This window comes from Cynoglossus semilaevis, chromosome 9, assembly GCF_000523025.1.
Source record: "Cynoglossus semilaevis isolate Cse_v1.0 chromosome 9, Cse_v1.0, whole genome shotgun sequence".
In the NCBI taxonomy this organism is placed as follows: Eukaryota; Metazoa; Chordata; class Actinopteri; order Pleuronectiformes; family Cynoglossidae; genus Cynoglossus; species Cynoglossus semilaevis.
Window position 1 is genome coordinate 3,715,093 of NC_024315.1, and position 18,712 is coordinate 3,733,804.

The 18,712-nt window shown below is 41.8% G+C and overlaps 1 protein-coding gene across 1 annotated transcript in view; it reads left to right on the plus strand.

Annotated features, from left to right (window-relative positions):
* The window catches only part of cacna1ib (calcium voltage-gated channel subunit alpha1 Ib), a 136,423-nt gene that overhangs the window by 83,286 nt on the left and 34,425 nt on the right, over positions 1-18,712 (plus strand). The window contains 11 exon segments of the mRNA XM_025058458.1: positions 2,651-2,990; positions 3,068-3,480; positions 8,230-8,381; positions 9,601-9,786; positions 10,805-10,922; positions 11,087-11,242; positions 12,892-12,979; positions 14,338-14,504; positions 16,469-16,539; positions 16,881-17,379; positions 17,491-17,591. Coding sequence (XP_024914226.1) covers positions 2,651-2,990; positions 3,068-3,480; positions 8,230-8,381; positions 9,601-9,786; positions 10,805-10,922; positions 11,087-11,242; positions 12,892-12,979; positions 14,338-14,504; positions 16,469-16,539; positions 16,881-17,379; positions 17,491-17,591 — 2,291 coding nt within the window.

An 18,712-nucleotide genomic window follows, 5' to 3' on the forward strand; every position in this document is an offset into this window, starting at 1 on the left:
CAGAAGCCGCAGCGAGGAACAACAACTTATTTGTGTTGCTCTTTGATCTGGAATGAAATGCTGTTAATTAGAACGACTCCCCCGGCGTGTCCTCTGGAATGACGTGTTTGGAGCAGGAACACTGAACGCAGCATCAGCTTCAGCTGTGGCTCCTACAATCTGTCGTTCTGTCCTTCTGACTCTGGTACAGATTTTTAAAAAGTTTCAGTGTAACTGAAGAAGCAGTGGCCCTCAAACGATAGTCTGCGGTCATCACCTGGCCCGCGATCCGCCTATTTGCTGAACAAAAAAGGTGTCAGTTTTTTAATACGAAAAAAAAGAGAAGTTTGTCTCGGTCGTGCTGTGATGCAAAACTCTTTCTTATTTCTTTACCGAGGTCATCGGTTCTCGTCTTCTTATCCTTGATTCATCTCGTGCTCCTAAAATCATCCGAGTGCAGGATCAAAGCATGTCATAGTAAAAAAAAGATTTTTTTTTTTGATATGTGTAAATTCGTGCCTTCAGGTTCCTTCCACCTTCCCTCACGCTCACAAACTCTCACATTTAGAATCCATATCTGCACAAATCAGATAAAATTGCCCTCATGTTTCTTTTTGAAGTGTCGTCTTTAGTTTGAATTCCCATGAGAAGGAAATGTCTCCTCTTTTTAATTCATTCCCAGCCGGACTTGTAAGAATTCATCATGGTTAAAACAGAGCGTCACTTTTCTCCCAGCAGCCCCAGAGTTTTGCTTTTGCTTCGCGTTTAGTGACGTGTTTCTCGGCTCGTCAAATCAGAAGAGAGAGAGGACAGAGGACAGACGAAGAAAGTCTTCATGTCCTCGTGTCCTCTTCAATACAGTACAAACCTGCAACAATATTTTCTGATTATTTTCCTGTTACTAAGAAGACATGGCTCAGCCCAAAACTCAGGATCAGGATCGGTATTGGTCCGATATTGGCCAAGATTTCAGGATTGGATTTTGGGGGAAAAAACAAAACAAGTCCAACCTAACTTTGCGCGACATGTCGTAATCAGCGACACTATCACCTTAGCAACGACAGAGGTTCCTGATCTCATTTTGATTGGTTCATTCGCTAATTGACTAACATTAAACTTATTAACATGTTCATGTCACCACAGCTAACTTTCACTTTGACAAAAATGTCACGTGACGTTACACTGTGCACCACGACGAGCTACAGCTGTGTTGCCAGGCAACACTGGTTAGAGTGGGACACACTGGTGACGCAATAAGACAAATCCTCCACGGACCTGAAGCCTCGTTATGGTTCTACCTACGGACGAATGATCCAAAGAAAGAGTGGAGATATATTCACGAATCCAAAGAAAGAGTGGAGATATATTCATGATTGTCCTTTGTTTGTTGTGTTGGAGTTCATTTGACTGGTTTTGAAGTTTGAAAGAATAATCTGCTCCTTCCAGTTTCCTAAAATGTAATAAAAGTCCTCTGTCGTTGTTGTTGTCGTACAGTACGTCGCCGTACGACCGTGATTGATTTACAAGTGTCCCGCAGATTCACGTGAAGTACCTGAGGCACTCATTCTAATTTCTTTTTGGCTTTAATCAAGTTCTCCGTCGACCGTCCATGTATATGTATGAGGGGGTGAGGAAATGAGAAGAACCGCAGCCGTGGGAGAAGAAACGGGGGAGAGAGGGGGGGGGTCAACGGGACGTGACACTGTCATTCACGTGATGTTCACCGAGATTAAATATTTAAAGTTGAATGACAGTGAGAGAGCAACAGAGTGGACGGTAGAGTGAGAGGAAGAGGAGGAGGAGGAGGTTAGATGAAAACTGTGAGATTGAGGTTTGACAGGTGGAAACACAGACACAGAAACACACACTATCTCTTTTTTTATTGAATTGTACTTCAGTGGCTCCAGCAGAGGATCGGTGAAGGCACTGAACGGGTTCTGGAACTTTCAGTTCTTTCATTAAGAAAAACATTAAATTCATGGAACAACCTTGTATTTTTTGAATGTTCTTTTAAGGTCCAGTCTGAGACGCTCATCATTTTAGCCTTGTTGTATTTTTACTAAATCATGAAAACACTTTTGCCAATTTCACCCTTCAAAACTTTCAGAACAATCTGAAGTAGAACCCACTCTAACTCTCTGAGGTCTCAACACCATCTCTCAGAATTGATTTAACTGAGTTCTCTTTTATTATGGATAAAGGACAAGTATCTTTGTCCTTTAATACAAACTGCTACATTTTTAAATAGAAATAGTTTTGCAATAAAAACAACCGACCTTGTCAGGGCTTGAAAAGGAAAAGACAATAGAAATAGTTTTGCAATAAAAACAACTGACCTTGTCAGGGCTTGAAAAGGAAAAAAAACAACCAAGACTTGATCAAAGTTCTGCAACATCTAAAATTGTACCTTGATCTATTTCTGCCATTATATAACAATACTAGAAATTGATTTCTCATAAACATTGAAGTTTATATTCAGACTTGGCACAGAATAATATATGGATGGTTAACTTATCACCTATGTAATAATAATGTTGGAAATTTGAGATTTGGTTTAGTTTTCTCTCCTTTGTCTCTTCTTGGTGTCTGTAAAACTCTACGTTTGGCATCAAGCAAAACTAAAAGGTCAGATGTTTCTAACATTTTCCTTCCGTTCCTCTGGTTCTTCAAGGTCGGGTCCTTCTTCATGATCAATCTGTGCCTGGTCGTCATCGCCACCCAGTTCTCAGAAACCAAGCAGAGGGAGCATCAGCTGATGCAGGAGCAGAGAGCGCGCTTCTCCTCCTCCTCCACCCTGGCCAGTGAGCCGGGGGACTGTTACGAAGAACTCTTTCAGCTGGTCTGCCACCTCCTTCGCAAGGCCAGGAGACAAACTGTCAACTTTTTTAACACGCTGCGTGGGAAACCACGTGGCTTTCGTGGCGTCGGAAGAGGCAGGGGACGAGGCGAGGGACGAGAGAGGAAGGCCAATGGACGAGGAGGGCGTGAGAGAAGGGCGGTGACGAGGCACGGTAGGTTGGAAAAAAGAATTTAACAAATATAAGGCTACACTTCAATAATAACCCACTCTGATTTCCACGATCTACAGGCCCTCCCTGCCCCCACCACAGTAAACCCGACCACTCGGCGTCTGGTCAACCCGCGGCCCTCGCTGCAGCCCCACCCTCCGACGGCTGCCCTCGATGTGCCGCAGCCCTGGCGCTCACGGACGGTGTCGGCCCTGTACGCAGCGCAGCCGGTGGAGAAACGGAGGAGGGCGGCGTGGAGGAAGCAGACAGGGAGGGCGGACAGTCTGGAGCTAACGAGAAGAGCGGCGGCGAGAAGAGTCAGGACGGCGCACGGTGCTGTTGGGGCTGCAGACCCAGGAAACGATGCAAGGAGCTGTGGTACAACGTGAGGTTGAAGCTGTGGGGCATCGTGGAGAGCAAGTACTTCAACAGAGGCATCATGATCGCCATCCTGATCAACACCATCAGTATGGGCATCGAACACCACCAGCAGGTACGGAGGTCGTCTGGGTTCACGTCTGCAAAAAACTATCCCAAAAAATTAAAGCAATGCAGTGATGGGTTTATAAGGTCAGAGGTCGTCTGGGTCACAATCGGATCCTTGGTCAAACACTGGTCAAGTTTTCAATATATGATATAAAGCAGAGGTTCCCAACACCTGGTCCGAGGACCAGTGCTGGTTCGTAGGTCGTTTGGTACCAGCCCACAGTTTTACTAATTTACTTCATCCAGTCCAGTCATAGTTTTTAATCTTTTATTTCACAAAAAGAAGTTACCAAATATCACACCCACAACCCCTCCATCATTTCTGTGGCTCTTGAATCTCGTCATACGACAGTATTCCTAGAATACGTGCATGATTAAAAAAAAAAACCTTTGCCGATGGGCAGATGATTCATGTGGAGAAGACTTTGTTGTCAACAATATTATTATTCCTCACTGTTACCACTCAGCTTGTCAGCCGCAGACTTACCTACTACACTGCCCTGGGTGAGGTTGAACTGGTCCGCAAGATGGGCCTCGAACCAGAAGTTGAAATCTCCACAAAAGCATTTTTGGGTGTATAAATGTTTTTTTTTTTTTTTAACTTATGTTGCTAATTTTTACAAGTCAGTTTAAAGTCAGTTACAGAGTTTTTGTCATGCACTGACATCCGTCCTGGATGTATCTGTGCGTGTTCTGCCTCCTGCCTCATCTGTCTCTTTTTTCTTCCTGGTAATTGGACCTACCAGGATCGCTGCTCGTCCTCCCTTCGTCCACTCAGCTCTGCAGCCATCAACCTCCAAACTCTGTGTCATTTAGCCCTCTGCTAATTCCTTCCCTGATTTCCCTCCTCTTTGTGCCGCTCTGCTCTGTGCACTCTTTGTCTTTCTATCAATATTTCGCACTTTCGCTATACCATCGCCCACTCATGCCTGCCACAGCCACAGTGGTGGGTCGTCTCTCATCTTGGGGGCTGCTAAAAATAGAGAGAGACGCAACAAGAGAGGCAGAGACAGATTTTCCTTCTTAAATGGTGAGGAAGTAGCTGTGGTGTAGTGTCTGCGCCGCTTCCTGGACTGGAGTCACGTCTCCATCTCCTTGTACAGAGGAATCAGAGGAGGATTCTGCCTCATCATGGAGACGTCACTGCTCCGTACCCTGCACCACCTCGTTCAATTCCCTGTCAGGGTACGGTTTGAAATGCCAACTACACCATCATATATATATATATATATATATATATATATATATACACATACGTATATATATATATACATATATATATATATTGCTTGCTAATAGCAAACACACATGTATATGTATGTACATATATACATATATATACACACGTATATATAATTATATGTATGTGTATGTATGTATACATATACCTATACGTATATATAAATATATGTATACATATATACACATATATAATTATATATGTGTATATATGTATACACATATACACACATATATGTATATATGTGCATATATATGCATATATATTTATGCACATGTGTTTGCTATTAGCAAGCAAGACAATTAAAAGAATAATAAATGAAGAGAAGTTGTCAAACAATACATATAAATGATGAAATACAAAATAAAAAAAGCAGGACTGTATTTTAAGCAACAGTAAGTTTTGGTTGTTTTAAACCTACCATTATTATTATTATTTTTTCTTGTTTATATTCACAGTGTTCACATTAGCAGCCAGGCTCTGCAGGAGTGAGTTTTTGTTCAAACCTGTTCACCCACCATTATGACATCAGTGATATATTTTCTAACTAATGAAACCACTTGGTGAGATGGACAGTGTGGTGCACTGTTAGAACTGCCACAGTCACTAACCCCAGTGGACTCGCCAATTATACTGAGTGAATATTCACTGGGCTGGAAAATAGTTTTCCATTTGCGCAAAAAGGTCTTTTTTTTATAAAAAGAATAATAAAAATGTCACAATACTTGTAATTTGTTGCTGAAGTATTTGCCGTATTCCTACGTCTCGGGACGCAGTGATATTCACATCACTGGAAATCCATTGGTTAATGGAATAGAATGACATCACTGACACATGTTTATGATAGGATAATGATTGAAAAAGAAAATCTAATTATTTTAAATATTATTTTTGATCCAATCGAACCGATAAGTGAAACAACTACGGCAAATACCCTGAGAGTTTAGATTTCAGTTTTTCTCCACAACCACCTGATGGTGAAAAGAAAACTTATTTGGCTTTTGTAAGAAAAGAAAAAAGTAGGACAAATCTGAAATTTAAAATTAGAACTGGCTGTTTGGAGAAGACTAACTTTGCGCAGTAAAAAGTTTTTGTTTTTTTTACATGCAGATACAGATACTTGAGATTCTGCCTGTAATGTCTGTGCCATGAATAATCCTAAAGCTGCAGGCCGTGTTTGTCTAATGATTCCGTAACCAGGGAGAACATGCTTTAAAGGGATCGTTATCTGCATATAGTGAAAAGTTGCTAATCAGATTTTTAACAACTTTTTCCTCAGACTAGGACAGAGAGTGTGCAGCAGATGAGGCTGTTGGTGTCACGTCTCCCATCAGCCTTAGTGATAATCCTGGCGCTCTCAGAACGGTCCCTAAAGGCTAATATGTTCAACTTCACTTCAATATTTATTTAAAAAAGACATGATTTGAATTTGAATTAGTGCTGGTTGGTGAAAAAAAATCGAAGTGGTTTGCATCATTGCTGGTTGGTGAAAAAAAATCGAAGTGCATCAGTAACAGCTTCCCACTAACCCGACACATTTAGTTTATTAAGAAAATCACTGAGTCCAGGAACACGTCGTACCTCAGCTCAACCAGTGGTTGGAGTCTGAACAACAACAGAGGAAACTCTGCATCAGAGAAGACAGATAAAAGTCACAGGGTTTTTCTTTCTTTTTTTTTCTTTTTTTGCATCAAAGTTCCTCCAGTTTTTTTTTTTTTTTTTTTTGCATCAAAGTTCCTCCAGTTCCTCTTCAGATGAATGAAACCTAACCTTTGGAGGAGGTTTGAAACTTTCGCACTGCTCAAGAACAAGTCTGTACTTGACCTTCACCTTGACTTTACTTTCGTGGATCATAAACTCTGACTCAGTTGTGACCATGATCAAAGTAGACACAGTGACTCCAGCTCCAGTATGAGCACAGCTGCTGGTCACCTCAAGCTTTTAAAACACGCTGCTCACACAAGACGACGTCCTTGATGAATAAAAGAGGTTTGGAAATGTAACAGTTGAATGTTTTCCAGGTGAAAGTAAAAAAAAAAACTGAGGTTTTCCAGGTGAAAGTAAAAAAAAAAAAACTGAGAAAAACATCTGAAAAACAGCTTTTCTTTCTTAGATAACCTTCACTAATCCCAGCCTGAAGATGTGTTCACATCAAAATGGTTTAAAAAACCCATGAGTGACAGAAAGCAGAGACACAGGACATGAGAAGATTTTTAAAAAGCTCTGGACAAAAAAACACAAAACCAAAAAATCCATCTTCACTTTCAGATTTTCTTTTTTCATCATCAGGTGAGGTGAAGTTCCTGAAGTCCTTGCTGTGACATCACACCCTGTTCTCATTATCCAATTTCATACATGGGCCGGTACCAGAGAACCGCAGTCCTCAGATCTGTTCCCAGATCTGCACTAATGAGACGGCAGTAATGGATCTCCAGGGGCCGACTTCACTGTTTAGCTGGTCTGCAAACAGTGGTCAGCTGTCATATCATTTCCGACACGGTCGGGCCGGCATCATTAGTCTGTGTTTCCACGCTGCTCAGTACTCATTAGTACTGACCAACCGTTAGACAAGTACACACGGCAGAGAACACACATTTGTACATAAATATAGACATGTAAATGCAAAGTTTAGCTCAGAGTTCATTCATTCCAGGGCAGTAAAATGTCACCGGCGTCATTGTTGAAGCTGAACGCAGGAAACGGTGATGATGTGCTGTAAAATCACTGCTCTGTCCAATTAGGACTTGAGTCTCTGTGTGTGTCGGTGTCTTCTTACTTTAGACTGAGCCAAACTCAAAAGAAGGAGAATGAGGTCTGGCTCTGCAGCTCTCTCCTGTATTTCTCTGACTCACCTGATTGGTTCTCTTTAATATGTGATTAAGGTTCTTGTAGAACTTGGTGTGTGATGATCAGAATATAATCTGTAAAGTTACTGCATCATCCATCTGTGCTTTTTATCTCCCAACATCTGAAAATCATATTTTTAAATTGATCGACCACGTTGGTGAAAAAGTCGTTTAGTTCATGTCAGAATGTGTTTTGTTCCCAGTTCCCAGTCAGTCTGTGTTTTCGCGCCACAGAGAGTGGGTTTCTCCACTGTTAACAACGGCAGGGACTCCTGTCCACCTGTCACTGGTTTTCTCATCTCACTCATTGTCAGCCTGTCAGCACCAACTTCCTCCTCTTCACTGATGCTGCAGAGGTGTGATTAGCAGCGGTTACTGTTAGAAGTTAGAAGAGTTCTTTTTTTTTTTTTTTTTTTGTAGCTGACAGACTCTTGTTACCTGGGAACAGCACAGATGTCGACTCCGTCTAGTTGGACTAAACAACCATGCACAGCTGATATGACTACTTTATACAGCAAGGCTTTAAAGTATCAGTATGTTGAACAAAAACAGCTATAGAATATTATTTTACATAGCCTATTTGGCAGCAAGACTACACTGTCAAACAGACACAGACGCTGCAGTTCATTTTTGACTTGTTAACTTATTGTTATTTTTATTTGTTTTCCAGCCAGAGGAGCTCACGAACGTTCTGGAGATCTGCAACATTGTCTTCACCAGCATGTTCTCCCTGGAGATGGTCCTCAAAATCACAGCCTTTGGCTCATTCAATTACCTCCGAAACCCCTACAACGTCTTCGACGGAATCATCGTCATCATCAGGTACGACAGTTGAAGGACAAACATCGGGGAGGAGACGGCGTAACTCCGTGAAACCTGGTAGATTCAGTTGTTGAAGATCTAAATTAGAGATTATTTTGGCACAGGTTTGTGATTGGTTCAGCCTTCATGGGTTTGTAAAACGATATCAAAAGATGATGAAAACGGTGGTGCGAAGTGCAAACCTAGACAGTTTCTAGACGATTCGGTCCAAAAACGGGGATATTACAATTAAATTGGTACTGCAGTACTTTGTGAAATTGCCTTCTTAGTTTGCCAGGTGTGAAAGAAAGAGGGCAGTGACGGGGGTTGGTGTTTTGTTGTTTTGAGTGGTTGTGCTTTTGATCTGTGAGCTTTTTTATTTTATTTTTTTATTTTTTTTTGCATCCAATTCATTTGCCTGAGCAGGTTAATATATGACACCCATTATAATTTGCAGATCAAATACACATCAAAGCACCTACAACTGAACAAGATCAAATGTGCAGCATGTCACAGAAGATATGTTGTTGTTTTTTTTTTTTTATGTCTGACACATTCCCTCTTCATCTCCCTGTCCTCCGCTATTCACACAAAGCTGCTATGCAAAGGTGTCCTCATTCAGCGTCTGCTGCAGCACGGCCGACGCTGAATGGAGGCTTTGATAGACACTCTGCTGAAGGACAATTTTCTTCAAAGACGGCTTTTTTTCCCACATGGTCATGATATGTAAATGCAGACACGAACAAGGACGGGATCACATTTTGTGATGTGTTTTTTTGGTTGCTTCTCCTCACCCAAAATATAAGCGAAGATGTTTCGATTACAGCTTAAAAAAAACAATTCAATATTTAGTAAACGTGGTTCTGTAGAGACAAAAAAAATATGAAAAAAGAAAGAATCAGGGATGTCGATTTTATCGGTCCACCAATATTAGTAAGATTATGTAATAAGATGTAAGAATTGTTATCCTTTTTTCCTCCGATAAACCAACAACGCAATGCCTGGGTTTCGTCAAAAGATATTCGCCCTAAAATTAGTTTGGGGGAAACGGCTGTATATGAAATAAAAAGCCACTAGATGGCATCATTGCAGCTCATTTTATAAATCTATTTTAATAATCAGGGGATTGTATACAGAATGCTACCAGGTTGATATCGTAATCGGAAAATAAGTGTCGTATACCAGCAGAAAGTTCATCTCAGACATCCTCACTGATGTATACTTCTGTTTTATCTCGCAGTGTGTGTGAGATCGTGGGTCAGTCTGACGGCGGCCTCTCGGTGTTGAGGACCTTCAGGCTGCTGAGGGTGCTGAAGCTGGTCAGATTCATGCCTGCTCTGAGGAGACAGCTGGTGGTCCTGATGAAGACCATGGACAACGTCGCCACCTTCTGCATGCTTCTCATGCTGTTCATCTTCATCTTCAGGTAACGTTCTGCGTCTCTGGAGTTTTGTTTTGATCGATCTCTTCTGTAACGGACACATTTCATTCAGCACTTGTCGTTTAAAAAGACGTCTATGAAGATTCTCAGTCATTCAGGTCAAGGTTGAAGAGCTCTGTTAGGAAACTGGACCTTTTCTAAAAATGCGACACTGTGCTAGCACAGGCCTCACGTCGATTCGTTTACATTTACTGAACGGCTTCAGTGGAAACGCAGGTCACGGCGATTTGCAGAGGCCAGTGACCTTAGGTGCAGAATAATGAGCGTACACTGGAGTGTGTGTTGAGATCTTAACAAGCAGACACTTAAAAAGCTGGAGCAACGTAACAAGCCGGCATTTGAACGTACGACAGTGGTGGCTGCTTTGACAGGATGATCAAATGAGGCTTTATTTTCTCACTTGGCTTAATTTCCTCTCCCTTTTAGCTTCATATCGTATCATTATGTGAGAACACTAACAGTTATGCATACAGATGCACAAGGTCAATTTGGAAGCGCACCTTCTGATATTATTCACAGCGAGTGCAATAAACACAAAACAACTATTACAGCGTCACCATTTAGGCTCCGAGTGAAAATCTAAGAGTTTATAACAGCTTTTAGTGGCATCGCTTTCTGTTTCCTAATTTTGGTGGTTTAACCTCCACAATAAAGGAATCGAATTGTTACCACACGCCGGTGCAATTAACAGAAATTCATATTCGTTATTACATAATTATTCTGGTTCTTTTTGTTGGCAGTCCTTTTGTGTTTTGTCACAAAACAAACCATTTCAGTTTTCAATATACAGCTCTAAATGTGGGACTGATGTTGGTGCATCCAGTTTACCAGGGCAGTTATTGTAGGGCAGTTATTCTAGGACAGTTATTGTAGGGCAGTTATTGTAGGGCAGTTATTGTAGAGCAGTTACAGGAGGTAATTTTACCAGGGCAGTTATTGTAGGGCAGTTGCAGGAGGTAATTCATATGTGGACAAATCTATTTTCTAATCTTTTTTTTTCCAGTATTCTTGGAATGCACATCTTCGGTTGTAAGTTCAGTTTGAAGACGGAGACGGGTGACACAGTTCCTGACAGGAAAAACTTTGACTCCCTCCTCTGGGCCATTGTGACCGTATTTCAGGTATATAACAATCCACCACTAGGGGCACATCCCACAAACGTCTGTATTTGTATTTGTTCTTTCCAAACCCTAACCATGTTTTCTTTATATGCAGACGACTAACAAATGTTTGTATGTTTCTATGTTCAAATTCTTCTGCTTTTTTTGTACCTTTTTTTTTGTAGATTTTGACACAAGAGGACTGGAACGTGGTTCTGTACAACGGTATGGCAGCGACCTCACCGTTCGCTGCCCTGTACTTCGTGGCTCTTATGACGTTTGGAAACTATGTCCTCTTTAACCTCCTGGTCGCCATCTTGGTTGAAGGCTTTCAGGCTGAGGTAAGACTCCAGGACTCCACGTCGTCTGTTTATTCAGGATACGGAAACATAAGCTGCGGCTCCTCAAATAAAACACCCGTGATTTTGACGGTGAAGGTGTGATGTTTGTAGTCGTGTGTGGGCCAGATGGATTATACTTTAATCAGGGTTGTTGATGTGTTACTTTGTTTTGGAGAAGGTGTATTCCATTCTCTAGGGTTTATTTATAAGACTTGTTGTTTGCGGGAGATTTAAGAACATAAGCCGAGAAGCTGTTGGAAAACAAACCAAAAAAAATCCCCAAAGGTTTGATTCATGTTCCGACCATCTTGATCTCAATGATGTCTTTTTCTATAAATGGCTGACCTCCATCTGTCTATTAGTCAGACTAATGATGCAGCCTAAGCTCATTATTGTTCCCGTTGATATCTTCAGCAGGGCCAAGACTTACTGTACTATTGTGCTACCACTGTCTTTCTCAGCTCTATTTTCTGGTTTACTGAATAGAAGGTTTTTTATTTTTTGTGCTAGCTAAAGAGGAATAAAAAGGTTTGGTGAATGCTGGAATGAAATTAAATTTTGAAAGGCATTAAGGACTTATTAGATGAGGCACATATCAACGTAACTATAGATAGATTATCCATCCATCCATCTGAAGTCCTACAGTATATCACCATGTGTAACTGGTACAAAAACTGACTGAATGTCATTTACCACAATGCAATCTTACATTTAGTCAGACGTTTTAGTTTCTACAGTTAATATTAATTTAAAATATTTTGATAAACAAAATATATAGTCAATTGTGATGTAACTTCCTCAGACATAAACCATAAATATGCCTCGCACATCCACTGTTTCGTAACATTTTCATATATATTTACAAAATTTGTAATAAATAAGTGCTGGAGTTGACCAGGACGTACTGTACATGTGATGTTTTGGGAAGAAGAAATAATACGTTGAAGGATTTTCTGTGGTTTTTTTTGTCTAACGTACAGGACGTTACAGTAACTGAATGTCTTAAAGTCTGTGGAAAACATCGGGGGTTTCATATCACTTTACAAACAAGTGTGACACTGGCAGACTTTTGATACGCACATCAAAGCGTTACTATATGCGTGACATGTTGTTGGAGCCGCGCTGCAGAAGAGTCACTGACATAAATGAGCTCTGATTGATCTCTGAGAGATGTCAAAACCAGCCATCAGTCTTTTCACTCTCTCTCTCCCTCTCTCTCTCCCTCCCTCTCTCTCTTCCACGTTGTCCATGTCTCTCCCCAGTTCGTCCTCTTTCATGTTCATCTGCTCATCCACTCTGTGTCAATCACTTTGACAAACAATGAATCACGGAGCCAATTTAACTTAGACCGCCCCATTGTGACAAATTGATTGGAACAGCCGGTGGTCTCACCCCCCACACGTGAGGCTATCAGAGTGTGTGTTCGGAGTTTGATGGTTGTTTTCTAATTAATAACAGAATCAATTATCGGCGACACAGACAGCATTACAATTTAAATGGAAATGAGTCTCAACTTAGAGATGGATAAATTAACCAGGTTCAGTACAGACCAGTTCCAGATTCACTGACTGTTATTATTATTATTATTATTATTGTCATTTTGTTTTTAATCTGTATTGATTTTCTGTGTGCTTTGCATGGACTTCAAGGGCGACGCCAATCGCTCTTACTCAGAAGACGACCGCTCTCCCTCTAATTTTGATGAAAGTGAGAGACACGACTCCATCAAATTGTCAGGTGAGTGTTCGTACCTCGTTTGTTTCATTGTTAGACCCCGGCATTTTGTGGTAGAGTTGACACCGTGGGGGTTGGAAGGTGTGGAACATGTCAAACCTCCAATCAGCAAATATTGTTTCCTTCTCATGGAGGACATTTCTCAGAGTCAGTCGTTATCTTCGATCATTTTGATGCATCAGAAGGTATTGTTCAGTTGGACAGAAATAGAGAAATATTTTTGCAAATTGTTCTTGGTATTTTTCTCTATTGAATAATCCCATCATTTTCATTAATTCCTGATAAAATCGTTGTAGTTTTATCTTGCCTAATCTTGATAAATCGTTATAAATCAGGCTAACAACAATCTGACTAATTGTGATTAATCCATAGCTATCTTGGAATTATTTTTGATTAAAAGTTTTAATCGTTTGTCAGCCCTATTTCTTTTATGTTGTGTGCCTATAAGTCTAGAATGAATGGAATTGCACTTAAATCTGTTTTTTTTTTTTATCTGACAACATTCGTGTGTAAAAAGAAGGCTGTAAAGTACACTGAAGATAAAGGAAGTACCTTCCAAGGTGTTGCAAAATTGAACTGAACCTAGAAAAAAAAAGATCCAGCGTTGATAAAATAATAAAATATGAATGAGTACGATCTTCATCCAGAATGACCCTGGTCCGGCTTTAACAGACATCACGGTTCTGAGGAGATTAGACATGACTTCAGAGACTGGGTGTTGGGGTGAGGGGGGGGTGAGGGGGCACTGCTTGACAGAATGAGTGGGCTTTTGATGAAGGGAATATATTTATGTTTTTATTTATGTCTGTGTGTGTGTGTGTGTGTGTGTGTAATCCCAGTAAGCAGTTCAGTGTGTTAGCAGAAGATCAATCCCCACAGTCTGTTTCTTTATAAAAGTACCGACAACAACACTCTCCACCATCTGTCCACCGTTGTTACAACTTCAGTGCTGTGCGTGGGTTGCCCTTCTTTTAAGTTTCCTGCTTTTTTGTTGGTTTCCAGTTTTTTGGTTTTTTTTGCATTTTATGTGAACAATCACTCTCTGCTCTCAAAAAAAGGGATGGAGGTCGTTGTCAGCTCAGTTTTTACATGTAAGCAGATTTTGTAGATAAAGTAAAAGTGTTAGGGTTAGGAAATCATCTGAAGCTCATGTAGAAGCACGGCTAGAATCTGTAGGGCAGGATTTTGGATAAATGAGACTATAGATAATAGATTCTGTTAGCACTACAGCTGCTGAATATTTTGACATTCAACATGCCAATTCCTTCTTCTTCTTCTTTTTTCTCTTCTTCCTCTTCTTCTTCTCTTTCTTCTTCTTCTTCCTCCTCCTCTTCTTCCTCTTCGGTCCGTTTTTGCCCCAGATCCGAGGATCTGCACCCTAACACCCAACGGTCATGTGGAGCTGGGTGCTGTTTCCATTGGCCGAGGATCTTATTCATCCGAGCGACGCAGCTTCACCTTGGAGTCCAGGAAGAGCAGCGTGATGAGTTTGGGGAAGAGCAGCCTGGAGAGACGCTCCCTCTCTCTGGTATTTCTCTCATCCAAATACTTCATCATTTTTGCAGTATAATTTACTGCCAAATGTCACCTTTAACATGTTTAATTAAATTTAATACAGTTTTATCTTTCTTGACAACCGTTGCTGTGTTGAAGAGAACTGTTGCTTCTTTTGACTTTTCAGCTCTATCTATAAACACGATGTTAGGAGACGAAAACAGAGAAAGTTACTTGGTTTTATTTTATATGATAATATTTTGCTGTAATTCTAACAAATTTTACTAAATTGATCTGAACAGTGACAGGCAGAACAATTAATTACTTTTTCCACCAGTGACAGTAGGTGGATTTAAAAGCTAAACATAGAAAGAGACTCAGACATGTTGAGGGAACTTTCTTCAATTCCTGTGAGTCTATCAGGGTTGTGTTCAACTAAACTGGCCCAGATCTCACACTGAGGAAGTAAATTGTGAGTAAATTGAAAACCAGAAGAGCATTACATTCTATTACATATACTTTTTGGGACATTTTGCGTTTGGTGGTGCTCTGTGCCGTTTCCGTAATGTAAAATGTCTGCTGTGGTTTGGAAACACTGGTGTACTGTACTTTATCTGTACTCATTTTTATGCAGTAGTGTGGTGGCGGTTGAACGAAAACCCAGGGAGGGAGAAAGTAAAACACTTCGACAGGGGTTGCCATAGCAACCACTTTTAATTGACTGTTTCTATTCTCTATTTATCCAGAGTGAAATTGGGAAAAGTAAAGAGGGGGCAGAGCAGAACGGGAAGAGAGCAGCTGATGCTGAGGCTGATTTAGTGAAAGAATAAGAAGAGAGGAATGATAAGCTGAGGGTTCAATTACCACTCAGGGTTGATAATGTTATCCACGTTTATATCAGGTGTGGAAGAATCACCTCACTTTGAAGGACGGCAGGCTCTTAGTATAGTAGTGCAGCGATAGCATCGTCCGACCAATATCATTGACCCGATTACGTAATCATCTCCGCAGTAGTGCAGCGATAGCATCGTCCGACCGATATCATTGACTCCGATGTTAGCATAATTACGTAATCATCTCGGCTAATGAAAACCCAATAATGCAATGCTTGGGTTTTCCCCAAATTATGTGAAAACTAAAAACTGTGTTTTGGGGGAAAAACGGCTGTATATGAAAATGAAAGTCACTAGATGGCAGCATTGCAGCTCATTTTATGAATCTATTTTGACAATAAGGGGAATGCATGCAGAATTCTTTTGCACCCTAATGGTTATGAATCTATTTTGACAATAAGGGGAATGCATGCAGATGGTACAGTGGTTTGTATAGATGAATAAATAAATATTACCAGGCGCTCAATAGTACTTCAATATTGAAGTAATATTACTGCGCACCTCTCTGTTTATATTTATTGCAACTAGCGTACTACAGGAAGTGCACAATAAAACAGCCTGGCGTTCCCAGCCTCTGTGTATCAACATTCCCTCAGGGTATCAAACAACACACACACACACAGACTGAGGAGAGTTCCTTCAGTGATCTTCATCACAGTACTGTGTGAACTGAGGTGTTCTTTAACAAAGCACGCAGGCTTCATTACAGTTTCTATAGAGACAGATGCATAGATTGTCTGCTGTAGAACAGCGGCTCAGGCTGTGACAGGCGCTGCCTGTGTTCAGGGGAGAAACTATATAATTAGGTCCATCATGTTGAAAGGACCAGACGTGTGGAAATAAAGTGAGCTAGTTATGATACTTTTGGTGGAACTGTTAGAGGGGCTTACAGATCCGACGTGATGACAGCCTGATGACAGAGAAATGGAGAAAACCAAGTCTGCGTTTCCTGTGTTTAACCATTCAGTTTAAACCCATTCATGCGGAGTTGACCGATGTTGACACCGCTGCTCTTTTTGAACACCACTGTCATTTACCAGGTCCTCATCACGCCCTCTTCAGTCAAACAGATCTGTTTTATAATGAACTGCTTTTTGTCTTTTAGCGCCATGGGCGTAGTACCAACTACCACAACTGGGGGCGCCCTTTTCCTCCACAGTCGGGATGGAACCGCAGGTACAGTACACAGCTATTACCTACAATTATTTCCAATAATTTCATTATGCTCTAGTTAGATTTATAGTGAAGAATTATAATTTCCAGACTATATGTTGCTGCGAAATATTTGCTTGTCGCGTCTGTCAAAAAATGCTAAAATAAGTTGCACCGAGAAGAAACATTTAATCTGGAAGGAAGCAACTTATAGTCCAGAAATATGATCTCACATTCTACCTGTTGAGCTCCATTACCAGATGCTAATTAAAGAAGCTTGTGGAAAGTATACTTTGTCGAAACATTATCATTGGTTGTATTAGATTTGTAGCCAGCCAATGAAAACCCAGCCGTGTGCTCCGCAGGTCTAGCTCCTACAGCCTGGGCAGGAGGAGTTACAGGTTTGGAGGAACTCCTCTGGTAGGGGGCAGCCTTCGCCTGCACAGCAGCCGCTCCCCTCACTCGTACAACTTTGTTCCGGAGCAGGAGTCCCTTCTCTCACACCAACCCCACTCCCATCACCCTTTACTGTCTCATCACCCCCCTCCGCCCCCGTTGTTGCTCTCAAGACACTCGAGTGTGAGGAGAGATCGACGGGCGTTGTCCCTGGAGCTCCCAGAACTGCTGCGGACGGGCGGACAGCCTCAAGGCCCACCCGCTGGTCATCAAGACCCCGGGAGACGCAGCGGGTCTGGGGCAGGAGGGTCCATCACCGGTGGGTCCAGAGACGGTAGTGGTGTTGGAGTGGACCACCGGGACTGTAACGGCAAGGCGCCGGGACCCCACACCCTTCTGATGACTGACGTGTTCCCACAAGTCAATGCACGCAAGGACAGAGCAGATCTGGACGAAGAGACCGACTACGTGAGTGTCATGGATCTAATCAGGCCCTAACATGAGCAAACCCAAGTTTAGAGATCGCTCATCCATTTGACAAATGTTAAGACAACTCTCGAACCCACGTCCCTTTTTCAGAGCCTGTGCTTCCGTATCCAGAAGATGATGGAGGCTTACCGCCCAGACTGGTGCGAAACCAGAGAGGATTGGTCAGTTTATCTGTTCTCTCCACAGAACAAGTGAGTATGCTGGGTATTTTACCTAATTATATTAAAGTTTGTTCTCCGATCTAAAGAGGAGTTGTTTCTCAGTGTGATTCCCAGTGTGAACAGAATGGATTAGAACCTAAAACCCAGTGACCTTTGTTCAAAAACCCTGAATCCTCTGCGTTGCCACGTTGGGACTTCAACGTTAGAAATGAGCAACAAAGGTTGACATTTAATCCAAAAGATGAAAAACAAAAACCAAACACATAAACATTTCACTTGAGATTTGGAGCGTCTGAAGGCGTGTGTTTCTCCGTGTCTCTTTGATCAGCACTAAAAATGCAGAATGATGGCGACACAAACAGGACGGACAAATGCTGAAAACGAACACTAACAAAGCGTCGCCAGTTCTGTCCTGATAAAGAGGGAAAACACAGAACTGCACAGCTGCACGGTGTTTCTACTCACACAGAGAAAAAACCAACAACAACAACAACCAACCACGGCTTGTTATTTATTACAGTCATGTCACTGGTTATCTGCTTCAAAGCAGTGCTGCCGACTCTGGGCGTACTGCGTACTGCGGTGTGTGTGTGTTTGTGTGTGTGTTCATCTGTGTACGTCAGTGTTGTGATGTTTTTTCTTCCTCCAGCGTTCAGTCCATGCTGCTGGAAATCAACGAGGAAGAACGATCACTCAGTCATCCACTCCCTCATTCACTTACCCGATTCCCGGCGTGCTGATAGCCACTTAAGAGAAAGCGGGCCCCAGGGTTCTGTCTTGGCACTGTGGCAGGTGTCATCTGTCAAGGAAGTGTGTGTGTGTGTTGGCGCTGAATGTTCTAGCGCCGGCTTTATCTGTGTGTCGGTGGAGACTTTGCGTACAGTCTGTGCCTGTGGTAGTCTGTGAGCATATGTGAATCCCTGTCTTGTTTACGCCTCAGCGTTGTGTATATATTCCGAGGAAGCGCGTACGCTGCGACGAGGGTGTGAGTGTGTCTGAGGAGAATTATCGCAAAAAAGACAAAACAAGGAAAACAAAACCAGGTCCCAACCCAACGTGTTCGTGAGGAAGGAAAAGGCCGGCACAGCCGCCAGTCACGATCAATAGGATGGGATGCGGTTGCCAGATTTGAATCGATAGCTAAAGTAAGA